Here is an 18,101-nt window from a genome sequence, read left to right on the forward strand (position 1 = left end):
GTCGCGTCTTATATAATGTTTTCAGCATCATCAGGTTTTCGGAGCTTCCTCGGCGGGTGGACCGGTGAGGGTGGGACACTGCAGAGACTCTGCGCACAGTAACTTTACCCCAATGAGGGGGGTAGGGGGGGAGCAGATACGGGGGAGCATTTTGTTAAATTATTTTTCCTTTTTTTTTTTATTATTATTGTTATATTAACATGTTAAAAGGCGCGCTTTAACTCGTATCTACTTCTTGTCCCCCTTTAAGGTGGGGGTACACCTGAATTTGGATGGAATTTTCAGAGGTTTAAGGAAGGGATAGAAGAAAAAAATGATTTTTGGAACACTAACAGACAGTTGATACCCACGCAAGAGCACCCCAGGTTGCTAGTGGACCAACTTGGTATCCGTCTATCAACTATTAACTACAAATTCTAATTTTAAGACTTCGCCAAATCTTCAATATTTCTTATTTCTGTTAATTTTACTTCTCTTTTGAGAAAAACTATCTCCTCCCAAATATACCTAAAAATCACCCAAAAATTTACAAAACACTCCAAAACATTGATTTGTGTAATGAGCATACGGTTTTTGTATTGCTTGAAACGCGAACGAGATATTTCCGTTGAACCGATTTTAAGCGGCGTGAATACGGCTTTCAGGTGTACCCCCGCCTTAAATATTCCACCTAACATTAATTTTTGCAGGAAGCGGGAAGTAACTTTTACGTCTTTTACCAAACATTGCCTCTTTTTCTTCACTTATTTATAATGTATTGTATTTTCGTCGCAGGTACCTGGATAAGAACAAACTATCAGAAGTACCATCTGATACATTCAGTCAACTGGCTAATCTTAAATCTCTGTGAGTAACTTTGATGACATTTAAGACGAGATTTTTTTGAACTTCGAGCAATTCAAGAAGGCAGCGTTCAAAAATCCCATAAGAACTTGCGCGTGCATTTCGCTTTCGATCAGAACGCGCGGCCATGTTGTTCGATTATAGGGGAGAACAGCTTTTGTGAAGTTTTTGTAGATAGTGGGAGAGTTGTAAACGATTTTTTTCACTGTTTAACTCTGGTACTTCAAGAAGAATATCTAAGAAACTTCGAGGAATCTTTTGAGGCGGTGAGTCCAATGTTTGTTTACGGTATCTTCGTTTGTAAACTGTACGCTCTGTACGCGATGGAGATTGTTTTTGCCGGCAGATTTCGACTCGTTTGTTTGGAGATTGAATTTCCTGAATTTACTTTACAGAATAGACGTTCAGAAATGTGTGTTGTAACTTAGAAGTATTTGTTGTTTTACAATTAAATAATGAACAGTTGTCTGCATTATTCTCTGTGTTGTCTTTGATCTTATATTCGAAGATAATACAATTCATGCAGCGGGAAAGACATGACGGCCGCCAACCATTTTCCCGCCTAAACCGGCGCCGGCGATCGTGTCTAAAAGTACACACGAGTGACCACGAATGACCACGAATGACCACGAGTGACCACGAGAACATGAAAATATTATACTGACGTCATAATGACGTCATTTTTATTAAACAGTCACTACTTAACCGCAAATGGACCGTTTTCGGACACCTAAATAGGTAAATTTAATACTAAATACATTTCCGAGAGACAGGGGAGAGGGTGGTAGTAAGAAGGCGGGGGGTGGGGATGTCTAAATTTACCGCATTTCGTTACCTTTTATTCCAACCCCCCTCCCCTTTTGTTGACTTTGCCTCTTCCATGCCTTCTTGCTTTTCGACCGTAAAATATTATTCCCGCCTTCTCTATACTTCCCCACTTCCCTTTTATCCCGTTTGCCTATGCGAAAGAATTTTTCAGAAAAACATGAATAATTGAGTGCAAAATATGTATTAAAGGAACTTTCTCTTAATAAACTAAGACTAGTTTCATGCTTCTAGCATGAAAAGGCCGTTGTCAGCAGTGACACAGCGATGGTGACGAAGAAATTTGCGTCGAGTATAAATAGAATGTGTCGAGGCGTGCACCAAATTTATATTTAGTCCACTTAAATGGCCGCGTGGGAATTTTTTAACACAAATTTTATATTATACCTAATTTTCAAGAACATTTAGTTTCATGAAATCGAGAAACTAGCATTCGCAAGGCTTTCTTTTCCCCTTTAAAAAAATGCAAATGCTACAGACGTGAAAACTGCGAATGACAGCGAACGATAATGCTGCTATAGCTAGTTGACGTAGGATCTACAAGAGACCTAATCAGCCAAAAATAAACTGTAACACAAACTGCAAGGCTGATACTACGTGAAAAAATTGATTTTACGAGACAACAACCCGACAGAAACCGACAAAACAGGGCTGTAACCGTAGACAGCTGTTTCGTTCTTATTGGAACTTGTCAGCACGGTGTAGCAGTTCTACATGAAACCAGCCACAGAGCCAGCTCAAATAAAGTGCAACAAAACCCATGTCCTATCAAGTTTCGTACTTTGAACCTGCCCGCCCTCCGAATCACGTGCTGCCACATCACGTGCCTCAGGGAGAAAGCAGGCAAAGCATCGAATTCCTCTCTCGCAAAGTCAACTGAATGTAGATGGATAAAACCATCTTAACATTGAAACGCATGGATCTGTTAAGACCTACGGTCCCAAAATGCTACAGAGTTATTTTTAATGCGATTTTCCTTTTTTCACTAGTAGTCATTGCAGAGGAATAAATCTAAGGAAATGACTATTCCATAATTACATTTTGCAGGCCTAAAATTCTCAAAAGGCAAAGTCAACAAAAAAGGGGGGGAGGGGTGGGATTAAAGATAACGGGAGGAGGTAGGTTTAGACCACCCCACCCCACATACCCCTCCACCATCCGCTCCCCTCCCGTCTCTCGGAAACGTCTTCAGAATCAAATTTACCTATTTAGGTGTCCGAAAACGGTCCATTTGCGGTTAAATAGTGACTGTTTAATAAAAATGACGTCATTATGACGTCCGTGTAATATTTTCATGTTATTCTCACTCGTCAGGTCACTCGTGTGTAGTTTTAGACACGATCGGCGCCGGCCGCCTTACCCGAGATTGAAACGGAGTAAACATACATTTTGTCTTGAAATCTCACAAAAGTTTATTTAATAAACACAACAAAAGCTTACAAAGTCTGCCATTAGGCTAAAGCACATGGTTCTCTTGCAATACGACACTGCGCATGTACCGAGTGTTACTAGGCAACAATGAAATGTATTAATATCATGACATCTCCCCCTTTTGAGGAATGAAAAAAAACTTAAGGAAAAACTTATTCGGACAACATGTACTGAATCTGAATTAAAGCTAATTAAGAGAACTGAGAAGCTTGACCTGTCCCTTGTAAACTAGAGGATTACAGTCAAGTGTCCATTCAAAGTTCATTTCTAAAAATGTTAACACTATCAAAGTCACTCTCTATAACGAACAGGTTTCCTAATAAGTCTCCCACAGGAGGTCCTCTGTTCTGGGATAAGATCCAAGTTGCTTGTGGGGCTGGTGTTGCTAACTTCCGGAGCAGAGTTCTTCTGAACAAGTTTAGTGGTAGTCTCCCTACTGGTTTCTGGAATCGAAGAGTCGTTCTCTTGTGGATCTTCACAACTGGGTGGAGGGAGTCTCCTCAGGTACCTCCGATTTCTTCGCAACATTCGACCACCAGAGTCAATAATGTATGACCTTGGGCTTTGATCTTTATCAACGACTTTAGCTTCTGTAGTCCGCTGCTTCTCAGTATCTAGCTTGGTTCTCACCCAGTCTCCTGGTTGGAGTGGAGGTAGTTCTCTTGTGCCATTCCGCCTATCAAAAGACTCCTTGTAGCTCTTCTTTGTTTCTGCATCTGCTTTCTTTACAGCTGCATGGCATGGAAGCTTGGGATCAAGGGCTTTGGTCATTGACGGGAGAGTCGTCCGTATCTGTCTTCCATAATTAGCTCAGATGGGGTCTTCCCGGTGGCTGGGATGGGAGTTGCACGATACGCCATAAGCGCACGGAATGGATCTTCTTGTTCCAGGATCCGCTTGGAGATTCGCACCCCACTTTCTGCAGCACCATTCGCCTGGTGGTGATGTGGGCTTGATGTGGTATGCCTGAATCTATACTTTTCTTTGAAATCATCGAACCAAGTTGACTTGAACTGGGTGCCATTGTCACTAACTAGTTCCTCTGGAATACCCCATCGGGCAAACACAGACTTCAGCTTTTGGATGACCACGAGGCTTGTCGTCCCCACTAGGCTAAGAATCTCGATGAACCTTGAATAGTAATCCATTACCACAAGGTATTTCCGACCGGCAAGCTCAAACAAGTCAATAGACACCTTCTGCCAGGGTCTGTCAGGTAGAACAGTGGGCATAAGTGGTTCTTTTCTCTGAGCAGCTTGGTTTTCTTGGCAGAACTGGCAAGACTCAACCTTTTCCTTAATCTCTTTAGAAATACCAGGCCACCATACTGACAAATTGGCACGTGCTCGACACTTTGTGATGCCTTGGTGCCCTGAGTGAATGCGCTCCAATATTTCTTCTCTCATGTCAGTAGGTATCACTATGCGATCATCGTATGTTAGAAGGCCATTGCTTATCGACAGGTGTCCCCGAGAATCGAAGAACTCTCGTACCTGGTGTGGGACCTCTTCCACGCGCTCTGACCACCCTTGTAATGTTAGTTCTATCGCCTTTTGGAGCTGTACATCTCTGGCAGTTGCTTCTCTGATCCTCCTCATCTGAGTATCGGTGGCTGGCCTGGTAGACTCAATCAAGCTTACATACGCTTGAACATCTTCTATGGTGTCTGGCTCCTGCTCTTGCTTAAGAGGGCTTCTAGACAAGGTATCTGCCACCACCATTTGCTTGCTTGGAACATGTTCCGCTTGAGGGTTGAACCTCATCAGACGCATTAACAGCCGCTAGCATCTTAGTGGTGTCTTGTCTATATCTCTGTGGTTGATCAGTGGAGCTAATGGTTTGTGATCTGTCAAAAGCTTGAAAGTTGAAAGTCCCACCAGATAACGTGATAACCTCTCACACGTCCACACCGCGGCCAGACACTCCTTCTCAATTTGGGCATATTTGACTTCAGCCTGTGTCAGTATTCTTGAACACACGCAACTGGACGGAATTGGCCATCATGCTCTTGCATCAGAACCCCACCAATTCCATAGCTACTAGCATCCGCACACACAACAGTTGGCTTTTTTGGCTCATACAACGCTAACACAGTGGAACTTGAGATTATCTTCTTGACCTTGTCAAATGCCTTTTGCTGGGGAGGTCCCCAAGTCCAAACACTGTCGGACTTCAACAGATCAGACATTGGATGCATTTCTGTTGCAAGGTTGGGTATGAACCTTCCGAGGTAGTTAATCATGCCCTTTACTCTGCGTAGCTCCGGCACATTGTTTGGCGCTTCTAGCTCTCTGATGGCTTTCACCTTTTCAATGTCTGGAATTACTCCGTCTGCACTGAGGACATGTCCGAAGTAGGTTAACCTGTCTTTCTTGAACTCACATTTCTCCCTGTTTAGTTTCAGACCTGACTCCTTGATGATTTCAAGCGTTTTCCTTAAGTTCTCATCATGCTCCTCAGCAGACTTTCCATACACAATAATATCACCCATGATTGCTTCGCAGCCTTTCTCGTTCTTTAGCAAGTGAGTCATTTGACATTGAAGGATCTTTGGGGCACAAGTAATTCCAAACGGCAGTCGTTTAAAACAGAACTGCCCCATTGGAGTGATGAACGTGGTCAATTTGGCACTGTCTGAATGAAGGGGAATCTGCCAGAATCCGCTTGATGCATCCAGCTTGGAAAAGTACTGAGCACCAGCTAGCTTTGGAGGGATGTCTTCCAAGGTAGGCAAAACAAATCTTGCACGCTTGACCGCGCTATTCAATTTTCTCAGATCAACGCAGATCCTAAGCTTCCCATTACTTTTCTGCACGGATACCATGGGCGTGCACCATTCTGTCGGCCCTGTGACTCATTCAATGATATCGGCGTCTTCCGTCCGCTTTAGCTCTTCTTCTACTTTTGGCATCAGAGGGAAAGCAATCCTCCTGGCTGTGTTGATGCAATAAGGTTCAACATTCTCATCCAACTGGATCCTTATTGGCTCACACTTTAAAAGACCTATGTCTCCAAACAACTCTGCATCCACCTCTTCCAATCTCGCAACTAGGCCCATTTCGCAGGCTGCTTGTCTACCGAGCAAATTACTTGCTTATTCTCCACTTATTACGAAGATGTCCACTTCATAGTTCTTATTACAACATGTCACTGTTGTTGTAAACTGTCCTGCACACTGTAATTCGCCTCCGGGACTAAAAAGGGCTATCCTGGATGGATGTAACTTAGGCTGGTTTGGCAGACTGCCAAAAGTAGATAAATAGTAAAAGAGTAGAAACTCTGTAGATGGGTGACACTTGAATACAAAATATTTGAAAATAAACGTTAAAACGTTAATAAAGTGTCAACTGAGTACATTAGTACAAACGTTTCGGGCTGAGCCCTTCATCAGTGATGAAGGGCTCAGCCCGTTCGGTATCTCTCCCCATTGTGTAAACGAGAGCACTAACCTGGACATCGCCGTCCTCTTTGTGAAGCTTCGTTGCGAGTCGAAATCGCAGGAAATTCTGCTTCCAATCTGGCCAGTGGAGCGGTTTGGAAAAATCGATCTCTCTGGAGGGCTAAATTTCAGCATTTTTCACGTTTTTCCGCTGCCACCACGTCTTGAAATCTCACAAAAGTTTATTTAATAAACACAACAAAAGCTTACAAAGTCCACCATTAGGCTAAAGCACATGGTTCTCCTGTAATACGACACTGTGCATGTACCGAGTGTTGCTAGGCAACAATGAAATGTAATAATACCGCTGAATATCATGACACATTAGATAGGTCGAAGGAGCCGGAATCGTCAGAAACAATGCATGGCATCACAGAATTCTCAGATTTTGAGCACTGTTATGGCAACGATAACAAGCTGAAACACATCACAGCCCGAAATCAAACAAGACTCTCAGTAACCAAAAATATGAATATTCTAAATTAGAAAATCTCTGGGGACAGTTAGAATGTGAAAGCACAGGGGCAATCAGTAATTTTTCTCTGGAAAAGGCACTTACTGTCAAAGACTTGCCCCCAGAGGTAAAAAATACAAATGCTAAGAAAAATGAAAAAGACATATACTGTAGGCCAACCAGCTTAGTGACTCATGTACCTGATGGAGGTAATACTTGTGCTGACTGTGGTAAGTCTTTCCTGCGTAAAGGCAACTTGCTAAAACACAAAGTTTCTTGTGGAAAAGCTCAACCTACAACAAATGAAAACATCGGTCTAGTCAAAGATACAGTTGCTATAATCAAAAGCAAACAAGCAAAACCAGAAAGTTCAACCTGTGAACTAAGCACAGAAGAAAAGACCTGGCTATATGCAATCCCTGGAAAGGCAGATTATTCTAACCGCCCAGCCCGAACAAACAAACGCTTTAGTGAACAACAGAAACAAGTCATGATTGAATGTTATCTGAAGGGTGTCGATGACAGGAACAAGCGTTATACTGCACCAATGTGCCAGGAAGAAATTGTTCAGAAACTGGGAGCAGAAAACAAGTTAAAGGAGAGCCAAATAAAGAGCTTCTGGTCTCGATATCACCATCGGTGATATCATTTTATACTCGATACTACATGATATATTACAGATAATCTATCAAAACTTGCAATACAAAAATTAATATTGACTAAGCTGTGCTTGGTTTGTATGTCATGACAGTCAAGCCAAACTTTTCCCATCTTATCCTCCCACTCAGTCAATAAGTACATACGTACCACCACATGGCCCTACTGATACAATTTTTGCAAGTCGACACATGAGATCGCTCAGAATAAAGCTCTCTGCATGACCCTTCAAACACACATGATTTGCTCCTTTAGTGCTAGTGCGATTTATCATTCATTAGGTATTTTCCAAGACCTTTTCAAAATTTTAAACTCGGACATAAATATGATGGTATGATAAAATATTTATTGATGAGAGTTCAGTAGGTCAATCATGGTGCATGGACCTCATCGTGTTCTGTCTATACACCATGACTTGGAGCCAAATATTTCCCACCTGGCCCTTCCAGTCAGTCAATGTATTAAACCCCAAAAATTTTTGGAAAAAAAAAGGCCAGAAATACTAAACCCATCCGAAAATTTTAGCAGTCTGAAATTGATAATGCCAATATGTTTTAGCAGTCTGAAATTTTTACTGTCCAAATTTTGTAAACAGTGCTCAATAAAAATGATTTTCAAATTTGTGACAAATCCATGAATAACATCTTGAGAAACTATTTCTTTGATATTGGTGTATCTGTTACAATGACATTGTTTGTCAGTTTAAGATTTGAAATGTACCCCATTTCCACTATTTCCAGCTCAATGGTGTCTCAAAATCTGTCTGAATTTTACCCCAAATCAAAAGAAGCTAGCCCAAATTCATTATTTTTCAGAATAAAAATTTGAAAAATTGTTGGGTTTTAATGTACGTAAACATATTTATTTATTTAATAATCACTTATATCTTCGAGGGCCAAGGTTTAGGACCTGTAAAATGCAGAGGATTGAGAGAGAGACAAGGTCACTTTTGGATTGTTTTCCTTTTCATATTACATACGATATACAAATAAAAGCAATCGGCCTTATCACGGTTTTTGACACTATTTTGATTAGTAGGCAAACACGTCTTGAAATAACAGTGTTTGAATGGAAATCCAATATCAAATATTTTTCATAAGACTTGCACTAGGAAAAGGATTTTAAGAAAAAAATTGGAAGGATGTAGCTGTGCCAGAAAGCGTGCAGTCATGTTTTGAGCTTTCCATTCCCTTTCTCTAGTACAGGCCTTCGGCCGGCAACACTGTTGAACAGTAAGCGCGCCAGAGAAGGGTTTCTGCGGCTCGGAATTTCAAAAAAACACCACGCGTGACTCAATCAACATTTCCTTGAAAACTTCATTTCAACATAAAGGTAAAAGGCGACTTTAAATATCTCTACTCAGTAAAAATTTCAACCGATCGCGTCGCGTGAATATAAAGTCTCAAGTTGCAAACAGTCATTACACCATACAAACAGAGGGTGATCTGCCTGTGGCGAAACACTAGTGAATGCTGACGAGTGGCGAGTGGCATCATGGGAATTTTGGCCGCGCGTTGCTCGAAGTTCAAAAAAATCTCGTCTTAATGGTTTTCTGATAAAATAAAATGCGTCTCATCGTGAATATTTCTCTTATTTCCCACACAGAAAACTCGACCGCTTCATCCTATGCTGTTACGCCAAGAAATCGATCGATGGCGTTGACTGCGAATCCCCAGTCGATGAATTCTCCAGTTGCGACGACCTTATGAAGAACAGCACGCTTCAAATCTGCATCTGGATTCTCGGTATTCTCGCCTTCCTTGGCAACCTCATCGTTATAATATGGCGCTTGATCGACAAAGAAGAGAACAGGGTTCATTCCTTTTTACTGACAAATCTGGCAATCGCTGATCTCTTTATGGGCGTGTATCTATTAATTATCGCCATTATGGACGTAAAATGGCAAGGGCAGTATTTCAAACATGACATCAAATGGAGATCTGGCCTGGGCTGTCAAGTCACAGGCGCTCTTTCCATGCTCTCCAGTGAGGTCTCCGTTCTGATTCTAACCATGATTACACTTGACAGACTCATATGCATCGTGTTTCCTTTTCGATTCAAACGCCTCACCTACAGAGCCGCCGTGTTCAGTTGCATAGGCGTTTGGATATTTGGTGTAGTGATAGCTGTAATCCCCATCACTGGAATAAACTACTTCTACGATGAGAGCGGGAAATTCGGTTTTTACAGCCGCTCTGCTGTCTGTCTTCCATTGCAACTGTCTGCAGGACGACCAGCCGGCTGGGAATATTCAGTCGCCTTTTTCGTCCTACTAAACTCCATTTCGTTCATTTTCATCCTGGTCGCGTATATATCCATGTTCTGGACAGTAAAGCGCGTTTCCCGCGCAGTGCGATCCACGAATCTAAGCAAAGAATCCGCCATGGCAAAACGTTTTGTCTCCATCGTGATGACCGACTTCTGTTGCTGGATGCCCATCATTATAATTAACATTTTATCCCTAACAGGGAATTTCTACGATCCAAACAAGATTGCTCATGTGTGGATAGCAGTGTTTGTCCTTCCACTCAACTCGTCCCTGAATCCTATCCTATATACGTTTTCCACTGAGAGGACTAAAAGAAGCTTAAAACGGAAGCGGAAAAGCGTCTCGAGTTTGGTCCTTACGTCGCTGGAAAGTCGTATGCCGGGTAGGTACAAATTTGAGCGTAAATTCCAGGGCCGGTTGCATAAATAATCTTAAGACAAATGTAAGTTTTCTGCAGACGTTCCTCGCCTTCCGAAGGAGTTTCTGGTGTTCCCTTTGTATTTCCTGTCCTCAGTAAACGACCTGATCGAATAAAGCGCTCGAGAAAATCCTTTGAACGCAGAGAAAGTTGTATTGTTCATAATTTAATCGCTTTCAAAATGAAGATTTCACTGTTGTTCGTCTCAACAAAGTGCTACACCTATATAGTATTTCGATTTATTTTCAGGTCGAAAACAATCGGTTGACTGGCTGAAATCGTCTCATGACCTCACTTCAGTGACTAACGTTATCGCCAGTTCCAATCCTCTCCCGGTGGTGAGGGCACCGGAGTCATGGGAACGACACTATCAGCAGGTGCACGCTCGCGCTAAACTGAGGTTGATTGAAGAAGTGGATATCTTGCAAGACGATATCGCAGGAAAACGTTTTACGGTAAGTGGTCCCCTGAATGAAGAGTTGCACGGCTTACACTAGTCGGAGACAGTGTACTTGCGATTTATGTCCAATTTAAGGCGTATAAGGTTGCATTAGTACGTCAATTGAGCGTTACCTTTGAGATTTTACCAAGGACGCTTGTGATTTTATGCAAGAGAGAGGTTTAATTTCTCCATGACGTCTACAAACATGATTGGCCAATCGTTTTGAAGTCGTCTCCCTACAAACCTGAGTCGCTCCACTAAACCTTCCGTATCAACGGCCATCACAGAAACCTCTGAAAAGAGCTAAACAAGAAACACCCAATAGGAATGCCCCATTTTCGGTTATGTACTTGGTGGCCTAGCCTTTGAGTAGAAGCGAGAGTGGATTGGGCTTGGTTTGTTACAAATTAACCTTTCAGCTTTTACGAGGAAATTTTACTGGAAGGTTTGTTTCAAAACAAAACCCAGCTTCAATCTCGCTTCATCTCAAAAGCTAGGTTACAAATACCTAAATGTAAAATGATGCGATGCTGTTTCCATTACTTCAGTGATTTTGTTCAAGTTAATAGAGCGCAGTATTGGACTGGATAACAATTCTTAAGTTACCTTAAGTCTGCACGATGTACAATCTGTGTTCCTTGTTATTCCAGGGTTATGCTCTAGCCTGGTGCGAAGAGGAAAGTACACTTAGTATGGTGTTACTAAAATACTTTGCGAAAGAATCCAAGGAGGACTGGAGTCGAGAGACAGAAATAGCTCAAGGCCTGACTTGTAGCGGCGGACCGCCTACCAACCTACTTCACTACCGCTGGCACTCAAAAGGCAAGAAAGATACTTAGTGTTTTCTACGTATGACCACCTTTTATTTTTCTATATATCGTTCATTTCTCCCTCCGTGTACAAATGCAAGTTAAACCGCGTGTTGCTGTTTAACCCCTCTAGATGTTCCTGGCTGTTAGGGGGCCTTCGTAAAAACATCCCTAGCGGCTAGCATCCTATTCGCAGGGTATTTTTCTATACATTCAACTCGTAAAGTATACAGTTTTGTTATCTCTCTAATCTTTTAAAGCCTTTCGCCGCCTTCATGTAGGCCGTTTTTATAGCACTGGAGTTTCATTTTGTGACGAAAAGGTTGCAATTAAAGCGAATTTGAAGTGCTTCAGTATTGCGACGATCATGTTCATGTTAGTGAAGTAAGTTGTTTATTTTTCTGAGTCAAGTCCAAGCAACAACCGTGGACGATAATCCTGCTGGTATTCGTTGGATCAATTGTTGATCTGATCGGCTTAACAAAGAAAAATGATAAAAGAAGCAGAGACCGATACAACGTAGAATTACGGTTTAAAGGTTACTATATTTCGGCTGGCCAAACCAGCCTTCTTCAGGTATAATGAAAATTTACATTGGGACATACACTTATATCGCTGACAAATATTTGCGCAATGTAAATGTAAATTTTCATTAAACCTGAAGAAGGCTGGTTTGGCCAGCCGAAATATAGTAACCTTTAAACCGTAATTCTACGTTGTATCGGTCTCTGCTTCTTTTATCATTTATTTTTCTGTTCTTGTTCCTCAGCTCGCGACCAAAGTATCGAACATCCAAAAAAGAAGATTCGTGATTTATACCCGAACAGTTTGTGAGTTCTTTTCAACATTTTTTCTTACATATGTTTTCCAAGCAACTGGTTTTAAGCAGTTTGTGTTTAATATAATTATGTGTCTTATTTGGTTTTTCTTTAGCTAAGCTCTCTCAGCTCTGTAACTACCTCTCGTGTCATGTTCTTTAATTAATCAATACAATTATGCTTTTACAACCAATCGAAGACAAATGAAAAAATACTTGACTCAAATACCTGCTGTTTATTCTAACTTCTAATTGGTTCTTTTAGTTAGTAGGGTTCGTTGTTGTTTCTAGACAGTCTTAAGACAATCGTTTATTTGTAAAAAAAAATTCGGACAACTCATTCTGTGTTTTTATCTCCTTTTCACAAGGCTTATTTGTTATGAGTTTGTGTCAAGCTCCACTTTAGAGGATTTCCTTTGCGACAAAGGAACTGTTCTTAACTTCGATACAGTCTGCGCCATAGCCAGTGACGTCATCAGCGCTGTAGAGCGACTTGAGGATCTTGGGATACTTCACAACAACATCACAGCAAACAACATTCTGATTGGTCAATGCCAAAGGGTAAGTTGACTAGGTTGACTCTTTTTCACTTTAACTATTTCCTTCTGTAGTCTTGTTTGAGTTCGCTACTGGGGCTAATCTGTTTGGAAACTGGTAATCTGCGATTTGTGAAGGATTGTGAAGGGCGAGTTAGGCAGTAGTTACAGGAGTCCAATCCGATTTCGTATTTGCCTGTACCCGGAGACTGTTATCTATACAACAAAAGAGAACACCCAACCAAAATTTCGTATCCAGAGTCTCTTTGGTCACCGGTTGGTCGCCAGGAGAGACTCTGGGGATTTATTACCGCAGGATTTCTGTGATAAAACAATGCAAGCTGTTACGAGGCAGCCAAACATTTTTTTTTTCGACTTACCAAGAGTCTTTCCTGGCGATCAACTGCTGGCCAAAGAGCTTGAGGATTCTGGGTACGAGATTGACCCAACCATCCCTCACTAAATTTACCGCTGAACTACCGCGGGTTATCATTTTACTGTTACGTTTTCTTTCTTAATTTAGCTTCCGCCTATTACAGCAGTTTTGGGTGGATTTTCTCAAGTATCTAAGGTGGATGAGTGCGGCGCTGTTACAAACTGGGCGGTTGATGAGCAGGGCAACTACAGCAAGGATATTGAGCAATTCGGACAATTGCTGGCTACTTTATTAGGGCACTGCCATGGCTCTATTGAGTACACTCAGGTAAGATTATTTTGTTCTAGGCAATTTAAATGGTAGTGGTTGATACAGGAATTCCTTTCCCCCTCCCCTCTCCCCTTATTTTTCAACTAAAACCGAGGCTTGTGTCGGCGAGGTGCTGATATATTTCGTTTCAAAAGAGAATCAAGTTGAGCGTTCGGTCCTCCAATTTACCTAAAGGTGTGGATCCACCACTGAACGGTTACTATTAAACTGACTTGTCCTTTTTAAGTTTAAATTTTAAGTTTAATGAGGACGATTAACAATTGTTCCTCGAGCGCACGCTCGATATGAAATGATAGATAGCCAACGAGGTAGCGCAGACTTTATTAACAATCAAGAAATATTGCTAGATCTTGCTGATTTCACTTTGCAAAAACTACCAGCACATGTGCATTGCATGCATGCATTTATGTGCTGAGCCGTTGCTTCAATCTTGTCATTTGAAAGATGAAGACAATAATACTGAATAATAAGTATGATGATGCTTTGGCTTGTTTATAAAACTACATATGGAAAAATTCTGTGGACTTAATGACTTAAGTTACTAAATGCGTTTACAAATACACTGTTACATCAACATCATGCATTACATACATCACTGCTAGAAATGTCTTTTGAAACAGTTGAATGTACTTCAACAAAACTCTTCTTGACTGTGTGAATAAACTACACCGAAGGTAAAACATTGAGAAAAACAATGAAATTAAGAAGTAAACTCTTACCGAGTTGAAAACACGAAACGCTGGGAAATTAACTTAAGCCCGAAATAAATCCTATCAATCATCAAGACATGGGATTGTCCTAGCCTAACCCTTGAGGGTCATGACACGAACTCAACAGGGAGTTCGTATAGAGTGTTTTCATTCACGTGACTACCGACCGTATTGGTTTACTAAAACAAAAAAAAGTATTGCATAAAAATAGAGTTCAATTCCCAGAGGTTTAGGTTGGGACACCAACATGGCCGCCGTGACGTCATGTGAAAACACTCTATAAGACCTTTTGTTATACAGCTACAACGATATGATCCATGTTCGATACTTGAGACTAGTTGCTGATTTTCTATATCAGTTTTACTAGTTTTGAATGTTTTTGTCTCTTCCAGCTGCATGAAATTATGAACCTCTGCTTCCAGGAGACATTGCAGGAAAGACCAAAGGCGTCTTACATCCGGGAACTACTGGAAGAAGCTTGGTTCTCAGTGGGAGTCTGGGATACTTGTCTTTAAATCAACTCGTTTAAAGTCTTATTTACAAGGGAGTTGTATTGCTATGCTGGTATTTCTAGCGATGCTTAGATTAATTTCTTTGGAAAATTATTTCGCATATAGCCCGATACAGATGGCCATTTATCAATTCTTCTCTTGAAGTTGCTTAGAGATGTTGTAGTGCAGATATTCTCAGGAAGATCGTTCCAAAGAGAAGCTCCGCTATAACTGAAACCACGCTTCAGGTAGTCAGTTCTCGGTTTCGGCAAGTACAATTTTTGACTTGCATCACGAAGATCAAAAGACAAAGTCCTTGGAGTGAACAAGTTACAAAGATAATTTAGGGCGAGCCTATTAACGCATTTGTACATTAAATTTGCCTTTTGCTTCGTTCTTCTAACGGATAAGTTGTCCCAGCTGAGAGAATTGAGAAGATAGCTAGAGTTCGTATTATAACTTGATTTTAATTAGTAATTACTCTGGCAGGGCGATTTTGTAGTTTTTACAGTAGTTTCTCACTCAGCTGTTGAAACAAGCCATCCGAAACAACACTGCAGTAATCAAAATGTGGTACGATAAGACCTTTGTATATTTCAATAGCGGTGTGCATTGAAATAAAAGGTCTGACTCGCTTAAGTGCACCGATACTGGAAGCGAAATTTTTTGAAATTGCGTCTATGTGCTCCTTCCAAGATAGGTTTGCATCTATGTTCAGTCCGAGAGCTTTGCTATTATTTGTTTGGTTTATTTTGACGCCATCTACATTAATATTTATTGTTTTATCATTTAAAGACTGCAGTGTTTGACGTGAGCTAATGACCATTAACTCAGTTTTTGCCACATTGAGGCTCAACTTGTTAGCTCTGAGCCAGAGATATATGCTTTTCAGTTCAGTATTGATTTGGGTATCAAGACCAGGCATGTCAGATGCAGCAAAAGTAACATTCGTGTCATCAGCGTACATTCTAGGGGAGCCAAGGCTCTAGCAAAATTGGTAAGTCATTTATATAGATCAAAAAGAGTAGAGGACCAATTATTGATCCTTGGGGAACTCTCCAGTTTAAAGGGGTTGCACTGGTAGGTGATTGTTTACATTGCATCGTTGTAAACGATTTGTTAGGTAAGACATAAACCATTTCAGTGCATCTTGATCCACCCCATATTCGGTAAGTTTTTGCAAGACGATTTCGAGATCTATAGTGTCAAAGGCGTTCTTTAAATCAATGAAAATTACACCATTGAGTAGACCTCTGTCAACATTGACACACCAGTTGTTGCTAGTCTCCAACAAGGCAGTGAGCGTACTGTGTAAAGAACGATAGCCAAACTGGCAACTGGATAATAAATCATTTACATTTAGATAATTATACAGTTGGTCATAGATAATTTTTTCAAGGATTTTGGCCACAGCAGGTATAACGGATATAGGCCGATGGTTGTTTAAGTCAGTCTTGGATCCAGTCTTAAAGTTAGGTGTTACTTTAGCCAGCTTCCAGTCGGAAGGGTAGATACCAGTCAGTAGTGATTGATTAAATATACACGTTAAAGAAGGCGCGACGACATCAGCGGCTATGCGGAGTGTGCTCTTTAGAGAGCTTTACCTGATTCTGTTCTATCCGTAGCTCTTAGAGAACTTAACTAGTGATTTATTGTCATTTTTCAACGTATATGTATAAGCATCTTAATTTTAGTAGAGTAAGTAGCATGTTACATTTTGAATAAACTTTAATACGACAAATGTTTGTCTAGCGTACCTGTAATCGCGTAAGGAAATCAATGGAAGTCATTAACGAAGGTGCCTCCTTTCTGCTTCCGTTTCACGGGAAAGGCCGAGAAACCGTAATATAAACTTAGTCAAAGGTTTTTTAGCACGATTTATGGCTATGCGGGAAAAGAAGATCTCAGTAAGGATTATTTAAATCGAAAAAGAAAATTGGGGGTAACCCCGATTTTTTTAGAGACAATCAAGCTTGAATTTTGAAATGAAATGTCATAAGTTGCCTCCATTTACATATGCCTTCCAAAGATCTTCTTTTTCCGCATAGTGATAAGCCGAGCAAAAAATACCTCTTTATTTGGAGGCACCGTCCTTAAGAACACTTTACCAGTTGTTCATATTATGAAGACTTTTTAAAAGGAGAACTGCAACAGGAATTTGGTGTTGTTTTAAACTTAAAAATAATGTTACATTTTTGTGATAAATTAATAATAATAATAATAATAATAATAATAATAATAATAGTAATAAAGAAGATCTTTCAACAGGGAGCCCACGTCACAAAATGTGGTTTTCAGTGAGGCCCTGCATAAATCTAACGTAAGATTACAAAAAGAGAAAATACAAATATAGCTATCTAAAAATAAAGAGTAAAAAGGGTAAGATCGATAAAAGAGTCTACATGTTTCTAATAAGACGTCTAAAAACTAAAAAATTGAGAATGTTCCTAATGCCGTCTGGGAGAGCGTTCCAGTCATCTACCGCATGACAAATAAAGCGATGCTGCCCCCATGAGCGCTTTGATTGTGGTTTACAGATGTTATTACTAAAACGAGTGTTGTAATCATGAATTGCCACCCTAGTGTACCAAGTCTGTGGCCATAAAGTTGGCCATGAGTTGGATTGGATTGCAACTTTAAAAGTTTCAGGCAAACGTTTATTAAGTTCTCGCATTTTCGTTTCCAAAATAGTCTTGAATAGATCGTAAGTTGTTCACCGAATAACTCTCCACTACAGAAAATTCGGGGAGCTTGGTGCGAGTGAGGGATATTGGGATCGTTTGTGTAGACGGATGGAAATTGCACCGACGAGTGTATTTCTCGGCAGTCAGTTATAACAACAAATACTCTTTTAGGTGAAAGCTATTTAACAAGAGCTACGCTACCTCTAAAAATGTAGTTATTTGTCGATGCAATTTCAATCCATCTACCCAAACGATCTCACAATCCCTGCGCTGTAACTTAGTCTTCTCACAGATTCTGAAATAGGGAATTCAATTTCAATAATTTAGTTGGCGTCTCTCTCTATTACCCCAAAACAAGACTAGAAGAGAACAGAAGTCCATTTGCTAGGCTAGAACTGAGGCATTAGAGCTCCATTTATGTGGGGGGAGGGAACATCCGTTTTGGGGTTTAGCACTGACCAACTCTGTTTAGAGAGACAATCTACTCAAGCCCGACCATCCCTAGAATCCTTCGCAACCGACTAGGTCGCCTCGCAAAGCGTGACAATCCAAACTTCGCCTGCGAAGGAG

At 40.8% G+C, this 18,101-nt stretch overlaps 1 protein-coding gene across 1 annotated transcript in view; it reads left to right on the forward strand.

Annotated features, from left to right (window-relative positions):
* LOC146482667 (MAM and LDL-receptor class A domain-containing protein 2-like) overlaps positions 1–16,755 on the forward strand; it is an 89,749-nt gene extending 72,994 nt beyond the window's left edge. Inside the window, exons 59-66 of the mRNA XM_085107089.1 lie at positions 775–846; positions 9,255–10,300; positions 10,586–10,791; positions 11,429–11,600; positions 12,357–12,417; positions 12,773–12,965; positions 13,464–13,643; positions 14,749–16,755. Coding sequence (XP_084963215.1) covers positions 775–846; positions 9,255–10,300; positions 10,586–10,791; positions 11,429–11,600; positions 12,357–12,417; positions 12,773–12,965; positions 13,464–13,643; positions 14,749–14,871 — 2,053 coding nt within the window. The 3' untranslated portion in view covers positions 14,872–16,755. The remainder of the gene's footprint in view (positions 1–774; positions 847–9,254; positions 10,301–10,585; positions 10,792–11,428; positions 11,601–12,356; positions 12,418–12,772; positions 12,966–13,463; positions 13,644–14,748) is intronic.
* Positions 16,756–18,101: the final 1,346 nt, after the last annotated feature.

The sequence above is a fragment of the Pavona decussata genome, unplaced genomic scaffold (assembly GCF_977016875.1).
Source record: "Pavona decussata unplaced genomic scaffold, jaPavDecu1.1 SCAFFOLD_45, whole genome shotgun sequence".
NCBI classification, from domain to species: Eukaryota; Metazoa; Cnidaria; class Anthozoa; order Scleractinia; family Agariciidae; genus Pavona; species Pavona decussata.